A 26505-nucleotide genomic window follows, 5' to 3' on the forward strand; every position below is an offset into this window, starting at 1 on the left:
TGCTGAGTTCCACCACTCAGCTTGTTAGCATTAGATCATACCCTTTTTGTCCAATTATATTTCCACATGGCTGTCCATACTTCGTTGAAGCTAAAAATGGACAATTTCCCATGTGTCTTTGAGTTTTCTTTCTGAAGTCTCCCTTGTATACATGTTAAAATAAATTTATAACTTTTTCCTCTTATTGATCAATCTCCCTCATGTCAATGATTTTTCAGCAAACTTTTATGGGAACAAAGTTTTTCAGCAAACTTTTATGTTTTTTGTTTTATTTTGTTTTTTGTTTTTACTTTAAAACCAACACATATTTTAGAAGAGGCTTGAAATTAAAGAGAAAATGTCAACATTTTTTACTTTTCAGTATTTCAAGGAAAAATTAACATTTTATTAGGGGGCAACAAGATTTCAGCTGAATCACAGATAAGACCATGCTGAGAAAAACTGATAAATTGTATTTAGCAGTAGGAGCCTTATTCTTCTCTCTTGGAAGTTCTGAAGTCTGATAGTGGCAAGACTGTCCATGCCAGCCGTAATAGCAGTGACACACAAATGCATTCTTCATGTCTGTTATTATATTCAGTTTAATGTTTTCAGAAATGATGAATCTGAAACTCTTGTTTTGGATGTATTTCTTGCCACTGCTTTCAGGCAGATGCAGATAGGAGGAGGATTCAGGTGTTTTTCGAACACATCTTCCATGATTGTTACATAGACTTTCACTGCAGAGCTCAGCTGCAGATGTCACATTAACAGCATAACGGCCCAAAGACCCCTGGATAGACTGTTGCACAGATAAGCAGTTCTCCTGTAGGAAAAACAGATCTACTCAAAGCGTTCTCAAAATGTGATTCCATTATACATCATCCAGGACGTATTAATGCCTGAAGTTTTGTCTTTGATGAGGCCAAGAAGGAAGAACATGTCAATAGATTAATTATTTAAATAAGGGACTAAGTCTTTATAAGGTCATATGACTGATGAGCCATGCCTTTGTGCTTTTTATTCTTTTTTTTTCCTGCTGTATCCATGCTAAAGGGACAGCCATGCCTTTGACTATGACCCAACCAAACGCATATCATTTCCAGAGGAGGATGATCCCCTATTTTTCCACTATAGACTATTCCCTGATATAAAGAGAAATTTGTAGTAATGCCTTAAAAACATATATCATTGTTATGAGATGATTTGTTATAATTTAACTTTGTGAAATATTTTCAGGACTGATACTCAAAATATGATAATATTTGGTCAGATTTTTCTCTATCTTATTATAACTTTACCAGGGTGTGTGTGTGTGTGTGTGTGTAATTATGGACAATCTGTAGTATTATATGTTTTTTGAACATTTATATAAATATATATCATGTGGGTATATTTTTCTACAACTTGCTTTGTAAACTTAACATTTTCAATTTTTTTATGTTAATACATGTATGTAGCTCTTTTTTTTTTTCATTTTAGCTGCTGTTCAGTATTTTATAATACAAATATACCATACTTTATTTATCTATCAGTCAGTTTATAGGAGGTAGAATAGATAATTATTTACAATGAAATGCCTGAGACACTTGTACTAGAATGTATGGTTCAATGATACTAGGTAAATATGTCTTCCCACAAGTCTGCTATTAGGTATTTTATTGATGTGTCCACAGCATTGGGCTTTCACACTAGGACACACTTCTACCCCTAATGATCACACTGTGCTCCAAGGATGGCCAAGGCTAATTGAAATATAAACAGCTAACCCAAAAGAGTCTAGATGAAATCTTAAAAAATGCCTGCCTTGATCCATACAGGAAGCACCATGGGAAAATTCTAGTTGATTCATTAATAATATAAATTGAGTTTTCTATTAGCATTTTAATTATTTTATCAATATAAATGTTAATTTAGAACAGTGGGATATTTTCTCAGTGAAAAGAGGCCCCAGAACTATGAATCCAGCTAGTAAAGATTTGGGAGAATCAAATGGAAAGTCATAAGACAGAGTAAAACTCTTAATGACAGGTGGGTAGTTGAACAAGGTATCACTTTGGGCAATAGCAAGTTCTGAAAATCATGTAAGCCTGTGGTCCGCGATCCCCAGGCTGTGGACCAGTACCAGTCCATGGTCTGTTAGGGATTAGGCTGCCCAGCAGGAGGTGAGCAGAGGGCAAGCAAGTGAAGCTTCATCTGTATTTACAGCCGCTCCCCAACGCTCACATCACTGCCTAAGCTCCACCTCCTGTCAGATCAGCAGCAGTGCTAGATTCTGCATTATGGTGAGTTGTGTAATTATTTCGTTATATACTACAATGTAATAACAAAAGAAATAAAGGGCACAATAAATATTATGAGCTTAAATCATCCTCAAACCATTCCCCACCCCCACCCCCGGTCCGTGGAAAAATTGTCTTCCCTGAAACTGGTCCCTGGTGCCAAAAAGGTTGGGGACCACTGATGTAAGCAATATTAACTGTTATGGGCACATTCAATCTGGGCCAGCCTCATAGTATATTTAGAAACAAATGTTATCTTTAGTTAGGACAAGACCCTTTGTCTGAGGCATCTGAAGAAGTTTCTAGTAAAGATAGAATAAAACAAAACAAATAAAAAATTGAACCCAAGGAAGGAAGAAAGGGGAGGAGGGGGAAAGGAAGGAAGAGAGAGAGTGAGAGAGAAAGGAAGGAAGGAAGTAAGGGAAGGAGGGAGGGAGGGTATAGGAGTACTACTCAGCCATAAAAAGAAATGAATTAATGTCTTTTGCAGCAACTTGGATGGAACTGTAGACCATTATCTTAAGCAAAGTATCTCAGGAATGGAAAAACAAACACCACAGGCACTCTCTAATAATTGGGAGCTAAATGATAAGCACATATGGGTACACAGAGATGTGAAGGTCATTGAAACCCAAGAAAGTGGGAGGGTGGAAGTGGGTGAGGAGTAAAAACTTTTCAGGTACAATGAATGCTATTCTAGTTCATTGTCCTGACTTCAGCATTATACAAGGTATCCATGTAACAAAAACATTTGTACCCCGTTAATATTTTGAAATGAAAAAAATAATTTAAAAATTATATCAAAAAATTTTAGTATTCTTTTTTTTATCTCATATATATTATGCCATGTAATCTACCAAAATTCTGCAGAGTAGGTTTTCTTTTAGTACAATTTTGTAGATGGAGAAGCTGAAACTCAGCAATTTTTAGTTAACATGCTGAAAATTATACCCCTAGAATGTAAACATCAGTTTCTCACTTAGCTATCTTATTGGAAAGACTGTTCTCTTTACCCTTCTACTAACCCCAGTGGCTGGTGTACAGTGGGTTCTCAAACGTTAGAGCCTACAGTTTTTGAACTTCATTAAAGTCAAGTGAGCAATCAGCAAACATTTGGCTCTGACGTGAAAATTTTTTTAAAAAAACTAAACCAGTATCTACAATGTATTCAAGTTGCTGACAGAGAAATCCCTGCTTACCTTTGAAGCAGAATAATTATATTCTCCCCACAGTATTATTCCTGCTGCCCCCAATGCGGCGCTTTCACCAATTGTATGTACTAAGTCCTCCTAGAAAAGAGAAGTGTCCAGAGTAGTTTCTGCCAAACTAAATTCACTCATTGATAATTCAGTAATAAGAATCAACCTATCAACTCTGGTATAGAACACATTAATAATGTTATCTTTGTTTCCAAAAGAAAGGACTATACTGCATGATCTCACGTACATGTAAATCTAAAAAATCTGATCTCATAGAAGTAGAGAATAGAATGGTGGTTATCAGAGGCCGGGGTGGTTAGGAGGGAGAATGAGTTGAGGAGATGTTGGTCAAAAGATACATAATTACAGTTACACAGGGGAATAAGTTCAAGAGATCTATTGTACAGCATGGTGACTATAGTTAACAATGATACATTGTATTTTTGAAAATTGCTAAGAGAGTGTATATTAAATGTTCTCATCACAAAAATGATAAATATGTGAGGTCATGCATTTGTTAATTAGCTAGACTTAACAATTCCACAATGAATATATACTTCAAAACATTATGTTGTACATGATAAATACATACTAGAATATTGTATATGATAAATACATACTAGAATATTGTATATGATAAATACATACTAGAATATTGTATGTCAATTTAAATAAATGTGAAAAAATGCACAGACAAAACATAATTTATTTTAAATAAAACTGTCATACAAAAAAATAGAAAATAAAACAAAGGCCTGTAGGAGAATTGGAAAACGTGATTCTGCCTTGGATTTCTACATTTATTGGATAAATTTGTATGATGTTCCAGGCAATGTTCTAGACACTGAAAATCTAAAAATGAAATGGATTCCAGTTCCTGTTCTTGAGGGAGTGCTTTAATCTAATGGTTGAGACAGACATATAAACAAGAACTACAACATAATAAGTTAATCTTTATACTAGCAGCACCTATAAGGCATACATAGATTAGAAAAAGTGCATAATACTGCTTGAAAGAGTCTGGAACGGCTTCCTTGAACAGATGAAAGTTTAGATGAGCCTTTGAGAATGAGTATAAATTCACAAGACAGACCAGAGAGAGAGGAGTTTTATGTCCATAAGTGAGAATAAGGGCAGAGACTCATATGCAGGCAAGAGCACAGGCCATCCAGAGAACTGCCAGTAAGTCCTTGTGGTAAAGCATGCAGGATTTGCAGAGAAGTGAAAGCATAGGAATCCTTCTGAATAAGCAGAATTGAAATACGAAGAAAAAATGCTGTGTTAAAGTGTTAGGGCTTAACTACAAAAATTTTTAGTACAGAAAGATACAAATTCGCAACTATACAATATATTTTTGGTCATGTAAAGAATGCATTGGAAGAGAGGGTCAAGATGGTACAGGCAGGGACACCAATTAGGAGATGACAAAAATTGTTCGGCGAGAAATGATGAGGTCTCAACAAAGGCATTGTCAGTCCTTGTAAAGCAGAGGGAACAGATTGAAGAGTTATTTGGAAATTAAGATGGATAAGTTTTAGTTACCAATTGGATAATGGGAAGAGAAGGGAAGCATCCAATGGACTCTCAAATTGAATGACTACGTGGATTATAATTCACCATGGTATAAAACTGAGGAGGTTATGCTCATGATTATAGGCAAAGAGCAAAGAGGTGGGACATGGAGAGAAATGAAAGACAGAGGGAATGATTGTTGGAGCAATCTGCATTCTTTCCTCCTCTCCCAGGTGTGGAAAGTCAGAGATCCAGGGCAAAGGTTGAGCACTCAAAAGACCGGAATGAGTAAATGCCCATGCCACAGCTAGCTTTTCTGCAGTATAGCAAGGTTCCAGTAATGCTAGTACTTGTGTTCTGCAATGTGTCTAAGTAATACAACAAGAAAAGAAATCATTCTTCCTCTGTGCTAACTAGTATCACACTCCATAAACATAAATCTAGTCTCTTATTTAAATTGAGACATTTCTGAAAGAAAATACTAAGCGGAGTTAGAAAAAAAAAAAAACTTGTAACCTTTTGTTACTTAGACAATAGGTGAGGAAAACTCATACTGTTTGTGGATATGTGAAACATGGAAGGCAATGGGAAACCATTAAAACAATTCAATATAATACTCAGGTAATTCTATACTTTTAAGTGAGTAAAGTATGTGGTCTGTTGATTTCTGATATAGAGCTCAGAAAAGATACTTAATTCATCATTTCTTCAAAAGTCTAATAGCACAAAAAATGGGAAAGCTATGAACAAGGCTTTCATGAAAATGTGGCTCATCTTCTCCCATTTTGTCTCAAGATGAACTATCTGACTGCATGGATGGTTATTATTTTCTACTGTTATTACTAATAACATTATTCCTGACAGAATGTGGGAACTCAATAATTTTTGAATGAATAAATATAACCTAGTCTTTTTCCCAGAAGGCTTTGAGAAAGTGACATGATTTGAGAGATCTGTCACTTGAGAAACACCTTAGAGAGAAGACTTTGGTAGGTATGACTGATGTCCTAAAATACATGGAGAACTGGCTTTTTTGAAAGAGGGATTTGATTTATTCTGTGTGGCACTAGAAGGTAGAATTAGAACTAGTGGTATAATGTTATTCAGAGGCAAAATAGATTCAACATACTGAAGAACTTATAGGAATTAATGTTGTCCCAGAATGTCAGTTTTCCTTCTGATAGAGGAAGTGCCCCATCGAAAACCAGAGGACTAAAGCAGAGGCCACATAAGAAAGGCCAGGAGGAGGATTAGATACCTATGACATTCCTCCAACTTTTTGCCATGATGCTATGATTCTTTTTCTCCTAAATTTATTGAATGAACACCCCATTTTGAATAATACTGAGTTGTTCTGCAATTAGGAAAATGTTAAGTCTAACCAATATTATTTGAGTCAATATATTATATTCTGAAATGTTTGAGGAAAAATTGCTACTGCTTTTCAATGCCCTTATCTCAAATATGAGTGATTAAAGACAATGAGCTGTCTATCCAATAGTCCTGCTTCTGTGTTGGGTACTGGAGTAACGAATTTTGGCTCTCAGGTATGGATGGAGTGTTAAGAGTTTTCTTATCTAGCCACCCATCCAATGATTGAATCCTTACAATAACATCCTAAGTGACAATCTAGCTAAAGTTTGAATACTTCCAGCAGATGCAAACTAATTATCTTCTAAACAAGTTCATCTACACATTTCTGTACATCCTACTTAGTATTAAGTCTAAAGGCAATATCTGTCTCTTTATATAAACCGCATTTAATGCCTACCACTAAATTGCATTGTAGACTCTTAAGACAAAAGCAACAGAATCTGTTGTTTTTTCAGTTAGCCTGATCAATCAAAACATAAAAATGTAATATAACAAAAGAAGTAGTTGATTAATTATTTACCCTAAGCTCTATTTTCTATATTTTTGGAAAATTGCTGTTACCCTTTCATATTAAGAAGATGATTCTAGGGTTAGGTGCAGTGGCTCATGCCTGTAATCCCAGCACTTTAGGAGGCTGTTGTGTGAGGATTGCTTGAGCCTGGGAGTTTGAGATCAGACTGGGCAACACAGAGAGGCCCCATTTCTACAAAAAATTTTCAAAAATTAGCCCAGAATTGTGGCGTGCACTTACAGTCCTGGCTACTGGGAAGGTTGAGGCAGGAGCCTTGCTTGAGCCCAGGAGTTGGAGGTTACAGTGAGCTATGCACTCCACTCCAGCCTGGGCAACAGAGGGACCCTGTCTCTAAAAAAAAGAAAAAGAAAAAGAAAAAGAAAAAGAAAGAAAATAAAAAGAAGAAACTGATTCTAAAATTTCTCCCTGGTTAAAACTGATATATTTATATTATTTAACTCAAGCTTAGAAGCTGTTCTGCTGGAAACTCTTGTAAGTGCTAAGCTGATAAGAACCATCATCTGAAAATCTAATTGTCAGTGACAGTTTCAGAATTGAGTTGACATTTGAAGAAATGCAGGCCTTTAATGATAGAATATCATTATATTATTAAGGGAAAAAAATCCTAAAATATTTATATCTAGACTCTGTATAGTCATTTTACTAAATTTCCATTTTTTATGTGAGTGACTACATTTTTTCTTACCTGTGACAGAGCTTCAATACTATGCAAATAAAATGGTCTGGAAAAAACAAAAACTGGCAACACATAGTCATGTCTAGCCATTTCAGCAATTCTCATGGCTTCTCTAACTCGATAATGAACAAATTTCAAAGCATTTAAACTTGAGTTCAATATTTTATCCAAATATATTGAAGGATAAAGTGCTGTGCTTTTTTCCCACAACCACAGGAGTTGGTCGTTGCGGATAATTTCATCATTTGGGCAATTACCTGTGTACATCTCTGGATTTATCCTGTAATCATAGTTATAGCAGTCTGGATAGAGATAAAATCCCCATAAACATTTTGGTCTCATTTCTAAAGCCAGTGTGAGGGTAACGTTCATAAAACTCCTTCCAGCGTTTTCAAATTGCTGTTGGGCAACTGTTCGCACTTTCGTTTCTGACCAGTCAGGATGGTGGTTTCTAGTGAAGGCGAAGGAGTGTTTTTTATATATTATTTTGCTGCCCCAATTTCTATCCCATTGGGGTTTCCAACTTTCCCAGTCAATAACAACAAGTCCCACTGATCTCCACCAAGGGACAGCTTCTGCAATGTCCTTGGCAGCTTTCCTAAGGTGTTTAGAAAGGCTCATGTTCTGCGGTATCCCTCCATTAAAGGATTCTTTGTCTTGAGAGAAATAAGGGTAATACCCTAATTCGTTTGGATAAAATATGGCAATTGTTGATCCATGCTGAGTCTCTAAAGGATTTGATATAATGTTAAACACTTGAAGATTCAAATTCACATTGAAGAAATGCTTACAATACATTGTTGGGGCTGCCCAGAAAATGTTGAAAGGCTGGTTCTTGATCACTGGAGGCATTGCTGGCTTGAGGGCAGCCTGAGTTAATAGGATAAAGAGCAGCAGCTCTCCTAACCATGCCACCCATGGGTTATACATGACTTGTAGTTTTCAGCATCACAGCAGACTCCTTAAAAAGGAGAAGAAAAAAAATTATACATGATGGATTCAAATGTCCCTTTAATTTTAAGGCACATGATGAATAGACCAAATATTTTTAAAGACTTATAAGGTTCATTGACATCTAGGCCTAATTTATAATTTCATCTGAACAAGGTTCTTTGGGGTTTTTTGGGGGGAGGGGAGATTTGTTTTTTTGTATTTTTACTTGAAATGTGAAAAAAATATCCAGTGAATAAAAACTAAAACCTTTTCACACAAATCCTCAGCTTTGCAAACACTACCTGCTTGCCATTCTGGTTTAAATTTCCTATAACTCTGAGTACACTAACTCAAGCCATCCTGTACTGACAAGCCTTCAGCTGCAAGGGCAACTGGAAAACAAAGTGTGTTGCTGTATCTCCTTATGGGTTATTGGAAAAGTGACTCCAAGAATATGCCCACTTGAAAATTAACAAATACTGGCATTTTAACAAATACTAAATAGAACAAAAAGAAATAACAAACTATATTAACAGTAAATAATACCTTGTATAGAATTTGAAACATAGTGGCCTCAAAGGTTTGTTCCTTCATGTGTTTTTAAAACAGCAGTTACAGTTGGAACTAGCATAGGCTGAAATAGAAAACAGGTAGAGATGTCAGTTACCTGTTGTTGATTATGAATGTTGGTGCTATCATCTTCTCTCAGGCACATAAATAAGGCTAAAAGACTATTAGTTGTTTAACTCTATGGTTTTCCCATAAAGATACTGGACTGTATTTTCAGCAGCCAAAGCCCAAATGAAACTTGGCTCTCGAGTCCCCTCTAATTAGTCAGTTGGGACAAAAACTGCCAAAGAATCTTCCCAGAATATAAAGACTGTCTAACAGTTGATGCATGTCAGCCAATAAGATCTCTTCTTGAAAGCAATATGGTTGGAGTTCTCTATCAAAATTATTTCATCATATACACTTTTTAAAATTAAGGAATCACAGATTTTTCTCTTATGTAATAAACTCAGTCTTCCTTTAAAAGCCATACATTGCTTCTTATGTAGTTCTTAGTGTCTTTATTCAATGTAGGAAAGACATGACCAAAATCTTATGTAAACTTTTGCAACACAGCACCCCAAGTTTGCAAAGAAACGTGAGTAAGTCACAAGCTTTCTGTACATTGAATTTTTAATCAACAAATGTGAATAATAGTTTATCCTTTTAAACAAATTGGATACTATTGAGACAATTGACTTCATGTGGCATTTGTATTATGGCACCAGATGATCATAAATCTCTAAGTCACCAAAGATGGCTTCACTCCCTTAATTCTTCTCCAGCCATGGGATCTTAATGTGACTCCCTCTCCCCACCACCTCCCCACAAAAAATAAAAGTAAATCTTCTTCATCCTTTTCCTGTTGTTCAGGGGAAATGTAAGAGTGCCTACTCCCCATAAACATTATTCTTTACCTCTCTCTTGTCATGACTGTGATATCCTTGGGGAAAAATGTGTTAAATGTCATATTACAATAAACTTTTTAGAGACAAAGGTGCTAAAAGTCCAAAATATTGTGCTTTAGTAAAATCTAGTTACAAGTTTCCTTTTCTAGGAGATTTTAATCATGTTTTCTGTATATATAAATGATGTACAATATATCTTTGTCACTAGCCTATGGAAAACTTATTATTTTGGCATTAACTTGGTCCCCTGTATGCATTTTTTAACATGCTTCTACACAGTAAAAAAATTATGCATTACAAATCATATGAATTTTTAAATGTAATAATTTCTTTCCAATGCTGCTTATTGAGTTTTATTCTTTTTTACAGGCATTTTTATTAGTCAAAGTATAAAACTAGATCTATATTTTCCCACTCATATGTATACATATATACACATATCTATATACCCTTGAATTTTTATTCAACAAATCTTTATGGAATATCTAATATGCTTCAGACAATGATCCAGGTCTAGAGATGCAGTGGTGAAACCAACAAAATTCTACATATTACAAAAAGTTATAGACACTTAAGTGCAAAATAAAACACTATAAAATTCCTAGAAGATAACATAGAAGAAAATCTAGATTACCTTGGACATGGAAATGACTTTTTAGATACAACACCAAAGGCATGATCCATGATAGAAATAGTTGAGAATCTGGACTTCATTAAAATTAAAATTTTCTGATCTGTGAAAGACACTGTCAAAAATATGATAAGACAAGCCATAGACTGGGAGAAAATATTTGCAAAAGATATATCCAATAAAGAACTGTGATGCAAATATACAAAAAACTCTGAAAATGCAACAATAAGAAAATGAACAACCACATTTAAAAATGGGCAAAACCATCAATCCACGAATGGATTAGTAAACTGTGGTATATGTATACCATGGATTACTACTCAGCTATAAGAAATAACGATGATACGACATCTCTTTGGTTCTCCTGGAGAGAGCTGGAACCCATTATATTAAGTGAAGTATCCAAATTATGGAAAAACAAGCATCACACGTACTCACCAGAAAACTGGTTTCCCTGATCATCACCTAAATGCACATCGGGGAAGGATACCAATTGGATATCAGATTGGGATGGGGGGTGGGGGGAGGGGATGGGTGTATGCCTACATGATGACTGCGTTGCACACCCTCTGGGGAATGGTCATCTTGAAGGTGCAGACCCAGGGAGGTGGGGGGGGGAGGGGATGGAGGTATGACTACATGATGAGTGTCAGGCACACTGTCTGGAGAATGAGAATGGACGCGCCTGGGACTCTGACTTGGGGGGATGGGCGGGACATAGACAATGTATATGACCTGAACTTATGTACCCCCATGATGAGCTGAAATAAAAAAAATAAAATAAATAAATAAATAAATAAATAAAAATGGGCAAAAGACTGGAACAAAGACCTCTCACCAAAGAAGATATACCTATGGCAAGTAGGCATGTGAAAAGATGTTCATCATCATATATCATCAGGGAACTGCAAATTAAAACAACATGAGGTAAAACTATATGCCTATTATAATGGCCAAAATCCAGAACAATTCCAATTCTAAATGTTGGTGAACATGTATAGCAACAGGAACTCTCATTCATTGCTGATGGGAATGTAAAATGGTAGAGAAACTTTGTAAGACAGTTTGCAATTTCTTACAAAACTAAATATATTCTTACTATACAAATCCAATAATTGTGCTCATTGGCATTTACCCAGGTGAGTTTAAATCTTATGTCCACACAAAAACCACCATCTGAATGTTTATAGGCAGCTTTATTGCCAAAACTTGGAAGCAACCAAAATGTCCTTCAGTAGACTAATGGGTAAATAATGGTACATCCAGACAATGGAATATTATTCAGTGTTAAAAAGAAATGAGCTATCAAGCTCAAGATATGGAAGAAAATTAATGTTACTAAGAGAACTGAGTAAGTGCATTACTAACTGAAAGAAACTAATTTGTGAAGGTTACATACTGTATTATTCCAACCAAATGACTTTGTGGAAAAGGCAAAAATATAGAGACAACAAAGAGATCAGGGGCCGGGCGCGGTGGCTCACGCCTGTAATCCTAGCTCTGGGAGGCCGAGGCGGGTGGATCGCTCGAGGTCAGGAGTTCGAGACCAGCCTGAGCAAGAGTGAGACCCCGTCTCTACTAAAAATAGAAAGAAATTATCTGGCCAACTAAAAATATATATACAAAAAAAAAAATTAGCCGGGCATGGTGGCTCATGCCTGTAGTCCCAGCTACTCGGGAGGCTGAGGCAGTAGGATCGCTTAAGCCCAGGAGTCTGAGGTTGCTGTGAGCTAGGCTGATGCCACGGCACTCACTCTAGCCCGGGCAACAGAGTGAGACTCTGTCTCAAAAAAAAAAAAAAAAAAAAAAAAAAAAAAACAGATCAGTGGTTGCCAAGGGTGGGGCAGCAGAGAACATAGAGGATTTGTGGGGCAGTGAAACTATTCTGTATAATACCATAATGGTGGATACATGTCATCATACGTTTGTCAAAACCCATAGAATCTACAACACCAAGAGTGAACTGTAATGTAAACTATGGACATTGGATGATAAAGATGTGTCAATGTAGGTTCATCAACTGCAACAAATGTACCACTCTGGTGGGGGATGTTGATGGTGGGGGATATTGATCTTGGGGGAGGCTCTGCATGTGTAGGAAAAGGGAGTATATGAGAACTGTCTGTACTTCCTGCTTTATTTTGCTATGAACCTAAAAGTGCCCTAAAATGTAAAGTCTATTGGATTGGAAAAAGTTATAGATACAGTTGCATTCACTGCAGCTATGTTTGTAATCAAGAAATGCTAAAAACAACACATATGTGATCAACAAGGAGTTTGTTAAACATATTGTGAACTATATTATGGTAATTTCATTGAATAGTATGAAGTAAATATTTTTTTCCAGTTTCTTTCTTTCAACTTTTTTGCTTGTTTTCCCACGAAAGTCCTCATAAGAAGAGAGTCGTTTTAAAGAGCCAATTCCAGATTGATACCTGTCAAATATCTCCTGTTTCAACTGCAGCCATTCACACCCCCACTTCAACTCTGTTTGGCAACAGAATAGAGAAGTGAAACACACTTCCCGTTCCCCCTGGCAGATTTTCTTCCAACAGATTTAAGCCAGAGGAAAGAGGAAAGAGTTAACATTTATTAAACTTTGCATTAACTTTATAAACTTAATTAATAGACAAAGTGCTAAAATCTGGTCATTGTGACCAGGGCTCTATAGATGTCTATAACTTTGAAAGGTTCGTTCTGATATTCGGTTTGACTTGCTAACGTGCTTCCACAAGTTGTGAATGGAAGAGCAATGGTCTGAAATAGCTGTGAGGAGACACCTGCCCCTTCCTGTCCACTGGGATGTGACAGGTAACAACTAGCAATAAGAGGGCTGCAGAGGGAAAAAGTCCTAGAGATGGATGGACGGTGATGTTTGCACAACAACATAAATATCCTTAATGTCCCTGAACTGTACATTTAAAAAAAGGCTAAAGTAAGTTCTATGTCATGCATGTTTTACCACAATTTTTCAAAAGAAGGATGAAAGAATGAGTGCTGCAGGGGAAATGGTGCCCTGAGAGGACAGCTAGTTTTCTGTTATAGTCAGAAAAGAAAGAGAACACTCAGAGAAGATGCATTTGATCTAGGGAATTTTCCTGATTGCAGATTTTAAGTTACAGAGAGCATATTGGACAGATTTGCAGGGTAAGGGAGTGCCATGAATTTGGCTCTAATAGAGAGTATAAAGGGAAATACACAAGTGACAAAGAATAACCTACAAGTTTGGGCCTCATGTATTAAAATTATCATGGAATGAGTTCTGATGGATTCTTTTCTTTTTTTAATTTTTAAAAAAATTTTTTAAAGACAGAACCTTGCTATTTTTCCCAGGCTGGTCTCAAACTCCTGGCCTCAAACAATCTCTCACCTCGGCCTCCCAAAGTGTTGGAATTACTGGCATGAGCCAACATACCCAGCCAAGTTCTGATGGATTTTTAAAGGAAAATAAATAATCAGTTCCAATTATATTCTCTTTCTTCTCACTGGCACTATGATCTGAACGTTTGTGTCCCCTCAACATTCATATGTTGAAACCTAATCCCTGATGTGATAGTATTAGCAAATGGGGCCTTTGGAAGGTGATTAGGTCATAAGAGAAGAGCTCTCATGAATGAGATTAGTGTCCTTATAAAAGAGACCCCAGAGAGTGGCCTTGCCCCTTCTACCATGTGAAGACACAGTGAAAATATGCCATCTATGAACCAGGAAGCGGGCTCTCACCAAGATGTCAATCCACTGGATTTGATCGTGGACTTCCCAGCCTCCAGAACTATGAGAAATAAATTTTTACTGTTGATAAACAACCCGGATGAAGCTATTTTTATAGGTTATAGCAGCCTAAACAGACTAAGACAATTTTTATCTCAGACATTTTGTAGTGGGAGGATCTAGGGCATCATTTTGTCAATAGCTTTTGTGGAGTTCTATGGGCCTTCTTTTCAGTTCTGCCAAGGACAGTGACCAAAAGTGGGGAAGATATGGTTTTACCATGTTTTTCCTTATACATTTTCTTCAACTGAAATGTGAACTGATTTAGATGGTTCTAAACCGGTTTTATATATGCATGTATATATGTTTGTGTGTATCCTATATATGAGTCCATAATCCTTTGCAGTTGAGAATTTCATTCTTTTCACTCAATGATAGCAAGTCCTGTGAATGTCTTTTCAGGGAGATATATTTTTTATTTTATGTGAAATCATCAATCACTGAGTTCATTATGATGAAGTATTATTAAACTAAGGATCCAATGAAAATCAAGCCTTGAGCTGTTGCTATCAATCACAGCACTCCCCTATTACTTAAAAATACTGGCATGGACCCTGAATAAGCTGAAAATGCCATGGAGATGAATTCTGAGATAATATGTTCAAACCTGTTACATACAACACAAAACCTGTAAAGTTATGTATTGTAAACATAGATAGATTTTCTTTTACCTGCAGATTATTTATGGTTTTGGTTTTCTCAGAGAAGAGAATAATAGTAGTTTTAGGAAAAGAAAAAGAAGAGAAATAATAAGTAAAGCAGACTTGATTCAGTAGAACATTTTGCTCAAATTTGCCTATATTTTCAATTTCTAATGAAATGACAATCCAGGACACAATTCAGATTATTTAAATTCCCCTTCAAAAAATAAAGAAGTAAAAAATTCTCCTAAAAGCCTCTGAGGTTTATCATTTCTCCAGAAATAGATAGGAAAACTGCTATTTGTCATACAAACTTTAAATTTGGGGAAAAGAAATTAGATCCAGAGCTTCACAGTTTACAGGTGACTTCAAATAGAGACTTATTTTATTTAATCCTCACAAGAAAAATAGCCCCAGTTGACCCCACATTCTGCCCTAACCTTCCGAAGCTTGCTACTTAGGAGCCTGCAGCCACCACCCTCCCTCTCTTCAGCATGCAGCTTCCAGGAAGTCCTCCAAGATAAGTGTTGCCAATCCTGCACCCACCCAGCTCCTTCTCCTTAGGTCTAGATCATAGGTAGTATGGGTCAGAACTCTTAAAACCAGGTTGTTCTTCCTCCTGGCTTTGGGTTCTGTGGATTTCACAACCAGCTCAGAAAGGGCAGCATGAAGAGGAGCAGACCCCATGTCTGAGGGGTGAGTGAGGGGCTGGAGTAGAGGCCCCAGGGCAGGGACAGCAAAGGGCAAAGCGCCTCCCTGGCCCTGAGAGGCCAGGGCAGAGAGGGAGTTTGGGTGCTGGGCCACCTGGCTGGGTCCCAGTCATTCACAGCTCCCTGGCTGCTCTGCCTGGGGCGGGCTTTCACTCTGCAGATCTCCCTTGGACTATTATTAATAGTTCCAGAACCAGGGGGCTGCTCCGGGGAAGGGACCCTTCACACCCATCCATCACTCCTACTCCCCACCCGCCATTCCAGACCACTGCAGCTTCCATGGTCCGCACGCTCACCTGGAGGGGCCCACTGCGCCTGACTCCAGAAGACCCCTACCTTACAGGAGCCCCACTCCTTGGCTGCCTCCCTCCCACACCCCTAAGGGTCATGCTCCGTTCTCCTTGCTAATCCATCAGCGGACCCCAATTTCACACCCTAAGCCCTGGCCGTGCCCACTCATTCCCCTGCGGGCCCCTGGCTTCACTGAAGTCCGTTTTGGTGCCATGAGTAACATCACACCTTATGGAACCCGGAGTTCACTCTCCTGGAAGGGCTCGAGGCTCAGAGCGTGGGTGCTGCCTTCCCTCCAGAGCTCAACAGCGCCCCTGGGAGTCCTCCCACGTGACCCCGCAAGAGTTGCTGGACCGAGAGCAACCCCTGCTCGAACCCGTGCCCTGGCGGGAGCCGCAGTCCTTCCAATACAGGGTCGCGTCGCTCTACCTGCACTACTTGGGGCTGGCGTGTGGCGGGGAGCGGTCCCCTCATGGCTGCGAAGACCTACACACCTCAGGGCATTGGCTAGGAGAGTCCTCTGGAGGTTTGCTGCTCAAAGTATGGTCCCTAGACCAGAAACACCGGCATCGCGGATACAGAAACTGCTGCCGCACCGCAGACCCCCCGAAATCTGCGTCTGTGTTTTAACAAGAGCCTCAGGTGATCTGTGTGCACAGGCAAATTCTAGAAGGCTGTTCTAACTCCCGCTTGGGCGCCAGAGTGAGACCCTGCCTCTATTAAAATAATAATATGGCTGTTCTAGAGCACAGAGTTTATGCAGGGCCTCCAGTCCTGCCCCAGGGTTAGGGGTCAGTCACTGCTCCATAGCCAAGGCAGTCTCAAAGTTCCCCCCCACCAGCTGTAGGGGTGGACTTGAAAAAAAAAAAAATAGATTCCCTAGGCCCTGCCATTCTGATAAGGTAATCTGGAGAGGACTCAGGAATCTGCATTTAAGAGCTTCCTTGTCTGGGTTTTGGTGATATTGCAGGAGTACCCCCCCCCAGCCCACCACCCCTATTCCTTTTTGCTTCTGGTTTGGAGCTCTGGACCAGGGCCTTAGTCCTGGTCAGTTTTAAATAATTATTTAACAGTGTAACTTTTAGACCTGCAGGGCATCTACAAAGTGCCCAATAAATAAAGAGGAAGCCATGGTTCCTACCTTCCTTCTCAGGTCTCTGGGGTAGCTTCCCGTCCTCCCTGCAGTGCCAACTTTCACTTCCGGTAGGCAAGAGCTGGGCCGCAGTCAGTGGGATAGATGGGTACTGAAGACTAGTCCGTAGGAACTGGAAGAAGTTCTCATTCTGCTGATTTGAAGTTGTGCCTTTTCTTAGGCCCGTGGTTCACACACTGCAGGTGAATCAGAATCACCTGGAGGGCCCATCAGCTCCGATTGCTGACTCAGTAGGTCTGGGGCGAGACCAAGAACATTAGCAGTTCTAACAAGCTTCCAGGTGATGCTGATGTTGCTGGTCAGGGGGCTGCACTTTGAGAACCGCTGCCTTCGAGCATGTTTTCCGGCATGTGATCTGAAGTTCTCCTGCCACCACCTGCACCACAATACTTGGGATGCTTGTTAAAAATGCAGATTCCTGAGCTCCAGACCTATTGATTCCATTTGATGAGATGCAGAAATGGCCAGGAGTCTGCATTTTCACACGAAGGTTTGTGAACCACTCTTTAGGCTGGGATACAGGAAGTTTCATTATTTTTCCCTGTCCACAGCCATAATTTTCATCAGCACTATCTAATTTACTTTGAGCCTGGGGCTCTGCACACCTTGTCTGGTTCTTTTGAATCTGAATAGTACTTCTAGCCTTTGTGCCACTAGGCACACCAGTGGCCATCCTCACTGGTGCGGATTCATCCCTCTACCTCTGGAAACTCAGCAGCCATCCCTGCGGGAAAACATGGCACAGTCACGATTTTTCAGTCCTAATTATAGTACATCTAAGACTATTGGGGGGAAACATGTCCCAGATGGTATCTAAACCGCCAAGGAGCCCATGATCTAGTGGGAAGGCCAATAAGACTAGAGAACAAAATATATTAATAGACATAAATCAGATACTATATTGTGATTTAGGTAGGAGACAGAAGTATTAAAAAGGGAGGGAAGTTTCTCATGAGTAGCTGCTCATGAGGCAGGGTTAGTTCTCTAACTCAGAAGATGAGGAGGGTCTTCTCAGATGTCCCAAAGTCCAAGAGCTACATTAGGTGGAGGGCACAAGAGGGCTTGGTGAGATGTCGCAACTGAGACATCAGGTATCCTCTGCCCCACCACCAACCCCAGATGGACCTGGCCGAGCTGCTTTGTGCTTTAAGTGGGCCCTGGAGCAGAATGGCCCACGTCAGTCTGTCCTGAGTGTCCAGAGCCTTAGTACACAGGAGAGTGGCATCTGGAGAGGGAGCTGCTGGGATAGTGGGAACAGCTCCTGCTACTTCAGCCAAGGAAGTGCCCAGGTATTGATAAGAATCCAGGTAAAGGCTGTTGGGGGCTCCAGAGTACTGTATCTGAGGTGCTAAGGGATGAGAGGTCTTCAGAACCTGGAGGGATGGAAGTATTCTAGTCACGTGATTTGTCAGGAAAAATCCCAATCTTGATAATTTTAAGAATGTTTTAAAAACCCTCAAAATATATATTTCTAAATTTAGCAGTGCCTTGTTTTGGGTTAAGGATTGCCCCCTTAGTCCTGTTAAACCTTAGCAGGTAGGATGGAACTGGATGTTGGGAACTGAGTGGAGTAGTAAGTTAATGAGGTGGAGATTGCTTGCTCACACTGGCAGGTGATGCTTGTCTTTGGCACTCTTCCCCCACCTCTCTTGATTTGGAATATCCTCTTTTCCCCCAAGCCTATACTTTTCATGTTGCTCCAGATTTCTTTAATCACAGCATTCAAGACCCTGAAATGTTTCTTCACATGTAGGTGCTAAGTAAGAGAACTAACTTTCTCCATTTCACAATGGCCTTTTTCTTCCCTTTGCAGCTAAATTCCATGACCCCCACAGCATCCACTGTTTCCCTGTTCCTCCATCCTGGGATGCTTCCTGCTGTCTGCCTCTAGTCCAGGCTCAGCCATTTTGTTCCACCTTCTGCCTTCAGTCCGAGCCTCACTATGCTCTACTTGCATTGATTCCACTCTCTACTTTTCATCCCGTTTCTCTTTCCTCCATTCTTCCCAATTAGATGATACCCAACCTACAAGACTGGCTTCGGATCTCCATTTGTATCTGGCTACTTGAGCTCTCCTAGTATGGGTGCCACACCCTTTGGCCCCATCACCGGTGTGAACCGGTCTTGTCTCATCAGCTCTGAGAGGAGGCAGCCTGTGCTCCTTCCAGAGCTCCCCAGACTCCGAGCCATGCTGAGCACCTGGGTGCTCAGTGATTACAGGTTCATGGTCTGGAGTTGTGTGAACTTTAACAGTGTGTAAATACATTGGGAGGCGGTTGAGTAGGGCGGGGGAGGGTCTGGTGAAGGATTTCTTGATTCTGAGATAGGAAATTACTTGGGAGAAAGGAAGGAGCAATTAGTTTCTTTTAAGTTTAACCCAGAGCATGTTCTGGATTGGGTTGAGCCAAACTCCTCCCCTTCCACCCCCTCCATCCCAGGTGCATGGCCCCAGCCGCACCTGGCAGGGCAGGTGATGGCATAAAAGTAGCTCCTGAGGTTGGGAGGGGGCTGTCTGAGGAGCTGGAGGATGAACACAGAGCACGGACAGTCACAGCAGGCTGGCAGCCGCAGGCGTGGCAGTTCTGGGAATAAGAAGTCCAAAAAGCATTGCCGGCGCAAAGAAACCTACTCCATGTACATCTACAAGGTGCTGAAGCAGGTGAGAGTAGGGAGTGAGGTGAGGGGATGTACTGGAAAGTGCCTTAGTGGGGCACCAGACTGGAAGCTGTGACTTGGTTTAGTGCTGGCACTGGGGCAAGCAGCTCGGCATGTTGTGCCCCTCCCAAGGTGGCAGAACCTCATCTCAGAGGTCTCTCCGCCTGCCCCGCCCCCCCACGGGTGTCTCATGCACCTGTGACAGGCAGGTGCCAAGTAAAGCACACTCCCCTCCACCCTCCAGAAGTTTACAGGGCTTTTGGATAGACAAGGTGGAGGGCACAAGAGGGCTCGGTGAGATGTCGCAACTGAGACACAGGTGGGTGAGTTAGGGAGGGTTAGGAGAGGGGACATAATTAAAGGACAAGAAGACCACACTCTGCTGGGCTCCAGGCGCTCGGGTACCAAACATGGTACAACAGGATATCAGTGGTGACTGAAGAGGAGAGGCAGTGTGAGCTGGAGTCAGGGAGGCCTCTGGACACGCAGCACTGTCTCAGAGGGCCTTAGGGTTTGCTAACTTTACAGACCAAGAACCCAAGGCCCATAAAGGCTCCATGGGGCAGCTGAGTCATGTGACCAGATAGTGGCCATCTGGGCCCCCTGGCTCTAGGCAAGTCCCTAGCATCGTTCCTGTGTGTCCTCTCACCTACCACACAGGACATGCAGGTGCCCTTTATTCATGCACGAGAAGCAGCTACTCCTGGGCCTCAGCTCGTTGACAGATACTGCTGGGCACCAGTGGGTACCCAACAACCAGTCTGTCTGGAGGACTCAAAGCCACTGTCCTGTTCAGCAGAGCCAGGGCCAGGAGCAGGGGGCGGGCAGCTGTGTTACCTACCCTGGGTCTCTCGAATCTGCCTAAAATTCTTACTCCTCTGCTCGATTAGGTCCCAGAGATAGAGCCAGTCTCCACCTGAACCCAGTAGTAGTTATAGTCAATTGACAATCCGGGTATCTGGGGATGCTCTTGGGTGGAGGATGGGCCCAGCACTGATGTGGGTTGCCCAGAAGGAAAGCATCAGAGGACAGACTCCAGTGCCCTGAGGAAAGTGGGGTGGCAGTGTTACTGAGCCCTGCAGCTTAGCCAACTTTGGGGCTCAAAAATTGTGACTGTTAGGTTGGACCAGGTCTGGCCTCACAGAGGAGAGTGCTGCTGAGAGAGTTAGCCTCCTACCTCTGAGGGCGAGAGCTATTTCTCCCTCCACAGCCCTAAGGAGAGCAGGATGTTCTGATAACAGGGGATTTGGAATAAACCAACCTTGTGCCAGCTGCAGACTTCCTGCAGGCAAGGGTGACAAGAGGCAACGAGAGAGCCAGTGGTCAGGTGTCAGGAGTCTGGTCCCTGTGGCTGGAGGGTGGGGGGGGGGGGGGGCAGGGGCCCAGGAAGGATGCTAGGATCTTGCCCAAGCCATTAGTGTCTCCACCACTGGCTCCATGTAGGTTGTTAGGCAGTCACTTCTCTCCCACTTTACACCTGACAAGGTATGCCTACTCACTTTAGGATTGTCATCAGGTCCTTACCATTTGTTTTATCAGAGATCACCTAGTTCAAAAGTTTGTGTGACGGAAGGGGAAATTGATGCCCAGAGGAAAACGCCTTATTCAAGGTCATGGTGATTCATGGAATAGCCACAGAACAAGGGTCTCTCACCTCCTAGTCTGGTGCTATGATTATATCATATGCTCACTAGAGAGTAACTTGGTAACTGTCACCAAGTTTAGTACACAAACCCTTTGATCCTGCAGTCCCATCTCTGGGAATAACCTTCATTATGCTCATACAAGGTTCAAAGATGTATATTTACTATAGCACCACCTAACAGCAAAAACAAAACCTATATGTCCATTAGGAGCAATGGTGGTATGAATTAGTGTATGATTCATCAATCCCATGGAACACCATGCATTAAACGAAAAAAGCAAGATGCATGTGTAACTGATTCTGTTTGTTAAATATAGATGCTTACATGTACTTATACAAGGAACTTAATAGTGTTAACTCTTGCAGTTGGAGAAACTTGTTTTTTTTTTTAAACTTAGATATACCATAGTAGTAGTTTCCATGTCTGTTGGCTTCTGGGAAGGGGCTGGCAAGGCCTTGCCTCCTGCCGTTTGCTTCCTGGGACCCCCAGGGACCCCAGCTCAGGGCTGAGGTTTGTGGTGCAAGCAGAACTCCTTGTTTAACAGAGTGGTCTTGCTGCTTCTCCAGGTGCACCCCGACATCGGCATCTCTGCCAAGGCCATGAGTGTCATGAACTCGTTGGTGAACGATATGTTTGAGCGGCTAGCTGGTGAGGCTGCCCGGCTGGCCCAGTACTCGGGCCAGACCACCCTGACTTCCCGGGAAGTCCAGACAGCTGTGCGTCTGCTGCTGCCTGGGGAGCTGGCCAAGCACGCCGTGTCCGAGGGCACCAAGGCTGTCACCAAGTACACCAGCTCCAAGTGATCCAGGGACTGACATGAATAAAGGGTCAGCTCTTCCTGTGCACTGTGGTGATTTGAAAGAGGGATGCGTGAAGCTGGGGTGTAGTCTGGGGTGAGGGTATCCTCACTTTGTGAGGCTACCACAGGTGGAATAACAATTCACATTCATAGTTTTTAAAAACTGCCTTCTGGGTGTATCCCATTAGTGACATGACAGTGCTTTTGTAAACATACAAATGTTCTAATTGGTAGTGAGCTGAAGTAGGACTTGCGACCTGGACTAGAGTCCTGGGTTTCCTGCTGGCTGTTTCCCTGGGCCTGAAATTCCTCATGTGTGTTACTTTTTTAGGCTGTGGTTTTATAATACCATTTCCCACCAACTGTCATGCACCCTATATGACAGGCCCTGTGCTTGGTGAAGGGGCCACAATGGATCTATTCATCAAGATACAAAAACTGAAGGCCCAGACCAGCTTCTAAACCTGCTGAGATCAGTAAGATTTTTAATTTCCCCCCAACATTTTCTTCCCCTTAACTTCAGAACAAATCAGCAGGGATATAACTTTTTTTCTCTAATTTTATTTAGAAAAATCTGAAACCCACAGAAAAATTACAAGAAAGTGAATGACCACTCATATCCTTCTCCTAGATTTATCATATAACATCTGACCACATTTGCTTTTTCTCTATCTCATGCAGCCCCTGCTCTAGCTTGTGGGCATATGACCCATAAACTCTCTTCCAAGCTTGGAGAGGGTGGAGTGGAGTAAGATTTAGACAAATCTAAAAGTCCTTTATATTCCCTTTGTAACTGAATAGACTCAGCTTGCTGTCACCTTCAACTCCATGTGCTAAAGAGGCATCGCCTTGTAATATGGCTGGTGTTGGCTGTGATGCTATGTACTTCACATGTATTTTCTCATACCTCAAGGCTCACAGCAGGATTCCATGAGCACAGGTGGCAAGGGGTAGCCCCAGGAGATTGGGCCCCTGAGCCTCACTCTGATCTACTCCCCACTGTTTCACACCTGGCCATTCAAGGTGTGCTTCATGGGCCAGCAATATCCACACCACCTGAGAGCTTATTAGAAATGAAGCTCTTGGTTGCACATTGCTGTAATCCCAGCACTTTGGGAGGCCAAGGCAGGAGGATCATTTGAGCCCAGGAGTTCAAGACCAGCCTAAGCAGTGTAGGGTGAATCCATCTCTACAAAAAATAAAAATAGCCAGGTGTGGTGAGCACCTGTAGTCCCAGCTACTCAGGAGGCTTAGGCAGGAGGGTCACTTGAGCCCAGGAGTTTTTGGCTGCAGTGAGCTATGATGGCACCACTGTACTCCAGCCTGGGTGACAGAGTAATGCCCCATCTCTAAAAAAAGAAATACAGGCTCTTGGGCTCCACTTCAGATCTAGGATTGAATCTGCATTTTAATAGGATATACACTGAAGTTTGAGTGTTCCTCCCCCACACTGCCTCCCTTCTCCTTTCATTGGCTCTGTTCCTTGTTTGTTTATTCATAAGCCCCTACTTAACACTGAGCCAAAAAGCTCACTGCTAGCTGACCAGCATCAGGCAGCCACTGTTACAGTGTTTTGTATTTTCTGAAAAATGGTCTCCTGGGCCTGTAGCAGTAGTGGGGGATACCCACAGATGGCTGAGGGCAAACCCTAGACGTGACTGAGCAGCACCCTCTACACTAACAATCCTGGACACAGGTCTCGTTCCCGAGAACAGTGTAGACTCTCAGCAGACCCCGGCCGGCAAGGTAGGCAAGGTTGTGCTCATGTCACATCTCTGGATGTGTAGTTTTAAAAAGTTTTGTTATTTTGGCATGTTGGAATATATTAATATATAGCCTGTTAGGCATAACATATAGCCTAACCAGAAATTATGCTAACAAAGAGATTATGCGTCAAGTTCACCACCGTATATTTGGAGAATTATGTAGAGTTGTAAATTTGAAGGACAGTTTTTGAAGAATCAGGCTTAGATTGAACAAAGGTAAAAATACACATTTCAAGTCAAGTCTTGATCCTTTCTTTAGTTCAGGAAAAGCAGAACAGACCATAGGCAAGGACTGTCAATGACAAACAACTCATAAATAACCACGATGTATCAGGTACTTCATCTATGCTATCTTTTTTTATGTTTTATAATATTTTTTAAAAAATTTAAGACACCTAATAATTGTACATATTTATGGGGTACATAGTGATGTAATGCATATAATGTATAGTGATCAGATGAGAGTAATTAGTATATCTCATCTCAAACATTTATCATTTTCATGTTGAGAATAATCATTATCCTCTATTTGAAACTATTTAATACATTGTTAACTATAGTCATCCTACAGTGCTGTAGAACACTAGAACTTATTCCTCCTATCTACCTGTAATTTTGTATTTTTACAACTTTGAAGCAGGTATAATCCCTATTTATACTACACCTTTATGAAATAGAAATTATTTTCATTTTACAAATGAGGAAACTAAGACTCAAAGAAGCAATTTGTCCAAAGTCCATAAGGTTCTAAGAGGCATAACAGGAACTACAACTTCAGCCTATCTGAATCCTGTACTTTTGGTACTATACTTGTTCACAGGTTTGAAAATATGAGGGCTCTAATTTGTATCATTTCTCAAGAATTTGTAATACTTTCTGCTGTCACTGTGCTTTCAGTTTACAGGAGTTGCATTTTTTATTTAAAAAAACTGATTTAGCTTCTGGATTTGTTAGCTCTGTAACTCAGGTAACTCCAGGTTTATGTTGCTATTTCTGTTTTTCAAAAGCTAATTATTTTATAACTAGTCCTGTTACTTTTTTAAATTCACTTTTTTTCCCCCTAACATTATTAATCAAGTTTAATTTTGAAACCTCCATATTTTATGTGAGAACGCCCAAGGATATACATTCTCATTTTCCTTTGTAGATTTATTCCTTCTCAGCCAATTTCATTAAGGGCAGCTTTAATTTTAATTTTTTATAATGTTCTCAAACTTCATGGAGAGTAAGTTTATCAATTTGTTTAGTACATCAGAATTTCTACTAGGAGCTATCAGAGATGTTAAAAATCAAAGTTTATTATCATAAATGTTTTGATTAAGTTTAACACAGCTTTTTTGTTTATTGAAATGGAGTATTTAGCAAACATGATAATAGAGTCTATGCAATAAATGCTAATACGCTTAATGTGGAGAATAGTCAGATGCCTATTTTATAATTCATTGCAATCTGTATTATTTAGTATCATTTCCATAACGGTAAAATTTTCCTTTACAACAGTTGTTTAGCATTTAATTCATAGAACAAGGGGGGTTATCTTAGGTAACTGTCACTATTCTGAACCATACATATTTTTTTAAAAATTGAGATTTACTTCTAAGGACTAAATCAGATAAGGTATTTTCGTGACATCCCCAAATAGGCACATTTATTTTGTATAAAAAGAAAACAACATCTTTAGGGTTTGAGAGAGAAAAAAAGATTAGAGGGTGGGGGCAAAGGAGACGTTTTCCAATACACGAGGGAAAAAAATGTGTTCAGGGCCCTTAGAAGAATTTGAATTTAAATGTCACAAATACATTTATCCCACGTGACACGCCAGGGGGGCGGTAGAAGTCAAGTGCGTTTGTTTTTTGTTACATCCATCCAGGAGATCTATTTCCCAATCCCGGGAGAGGCCTGTTTGTTCCTCCACTTCCACTGCTGCAGTGTGGACAGAGGTTGAGAAACCCCAGGCCCCTGCGCCTCTGCTCGAACCCGGCCAGGAACACAGGGGAGCGCGTCTCTTCTTCCCAAATCTCCGCCTCCTGGGTCCTCCCAGACGCTTGGTAAAGGTGTGCGCCCGCACAAGGGACGCCGGCTGCTCAGGGCGGAGACGAACCTACATCCTCTCTTCAAGGAGCTGTCGCTGGGTCCGGGTACCCGAACGACCAGGCAAGAAGCCAGAAGCCGAGGCTGGTGTCGCCAACCGCGGTTCCACATCGCCCGCGACCAGTGCCTCGGCCGGAAGGGGGCGGTGCGTTCCCGGCGACCTCCGCGCTGTGGTCTCGTCCGCCCCCGCTGCCATGGTGGATTGTGCGGCCGCCGCCGCCGCCGCTGCCATGGTGGATTGTGCGGCCGCCGCCGCCGCCGCTGCCGCCGCCGCGGGAGGGTTGGAGGAGGAGTTGAGAGTTTAGCGCAGTCGCCGGAGTGCGGGGACAACGAGCATCCGGCACGAACCTAGCCGTGCGGGAGCCGGGAGCGTCCCTTTCGCAGCTCCTCCCTCCCTTGGCGACCTC

The 26505-nt window shown here is 41.2% G+C and overlaps 2 protein-coding genes across 2 annotated transcripts; one reads left to right on the forward strand and one right to left on the reverse strand.

Moving 5' to 3' along the window:
* Positions 1-376: 376 nt before the first annotated feature.
* Positions 377-8484, reverse strand: LOC123646965 (hyaluronidase-4-like). The gene is made up of 3 exons (XM_045564143.1): positions 7564-8484; positions 3461-3550; positions 377-805 (listed from the first exon to the last, which is right to left on the reverse strand). Exons 1-3 carry the CDS (start codon positions 8482-8484, stop codon positions 377-379), a joined length of 1440 nt encoding a protein of 479 aa, XP_045420099.1.
* An 11184-nt stretch (positions 8485-19668) lies between these two features.
* LOC123646849 (histone H2B type 2-E1) lies at positions 19669-22245 on the forward strand. Its single transcript, XM_045563994.1, has 2 exons — positions 19669-19800; positions 22009-22245. The coding sequence occupies exons 1-2, from the start codon at positions 19669-19671 to the stop codon at positions 22243-22245; spliced, it is 369 nt and encodes a 122-aa protein (XP_045419950.1).
* Positions 22246-26505: the final 4260 nt, after the last annotated feature.

This window comes from Lemur catta, chromosome 11 (assembly GCF_020740605.2).
Source record: "Lemur catta isolate mLemCat1 chromosome 11, mLemCat1.pri, whole genome shotgun sequence".
Classification (NCBI taxonomy): Eukaryota; Metazoa; Chordata; class Mammalia; order Primates; family Lemuridae; genus Lemur; species Lemur catta.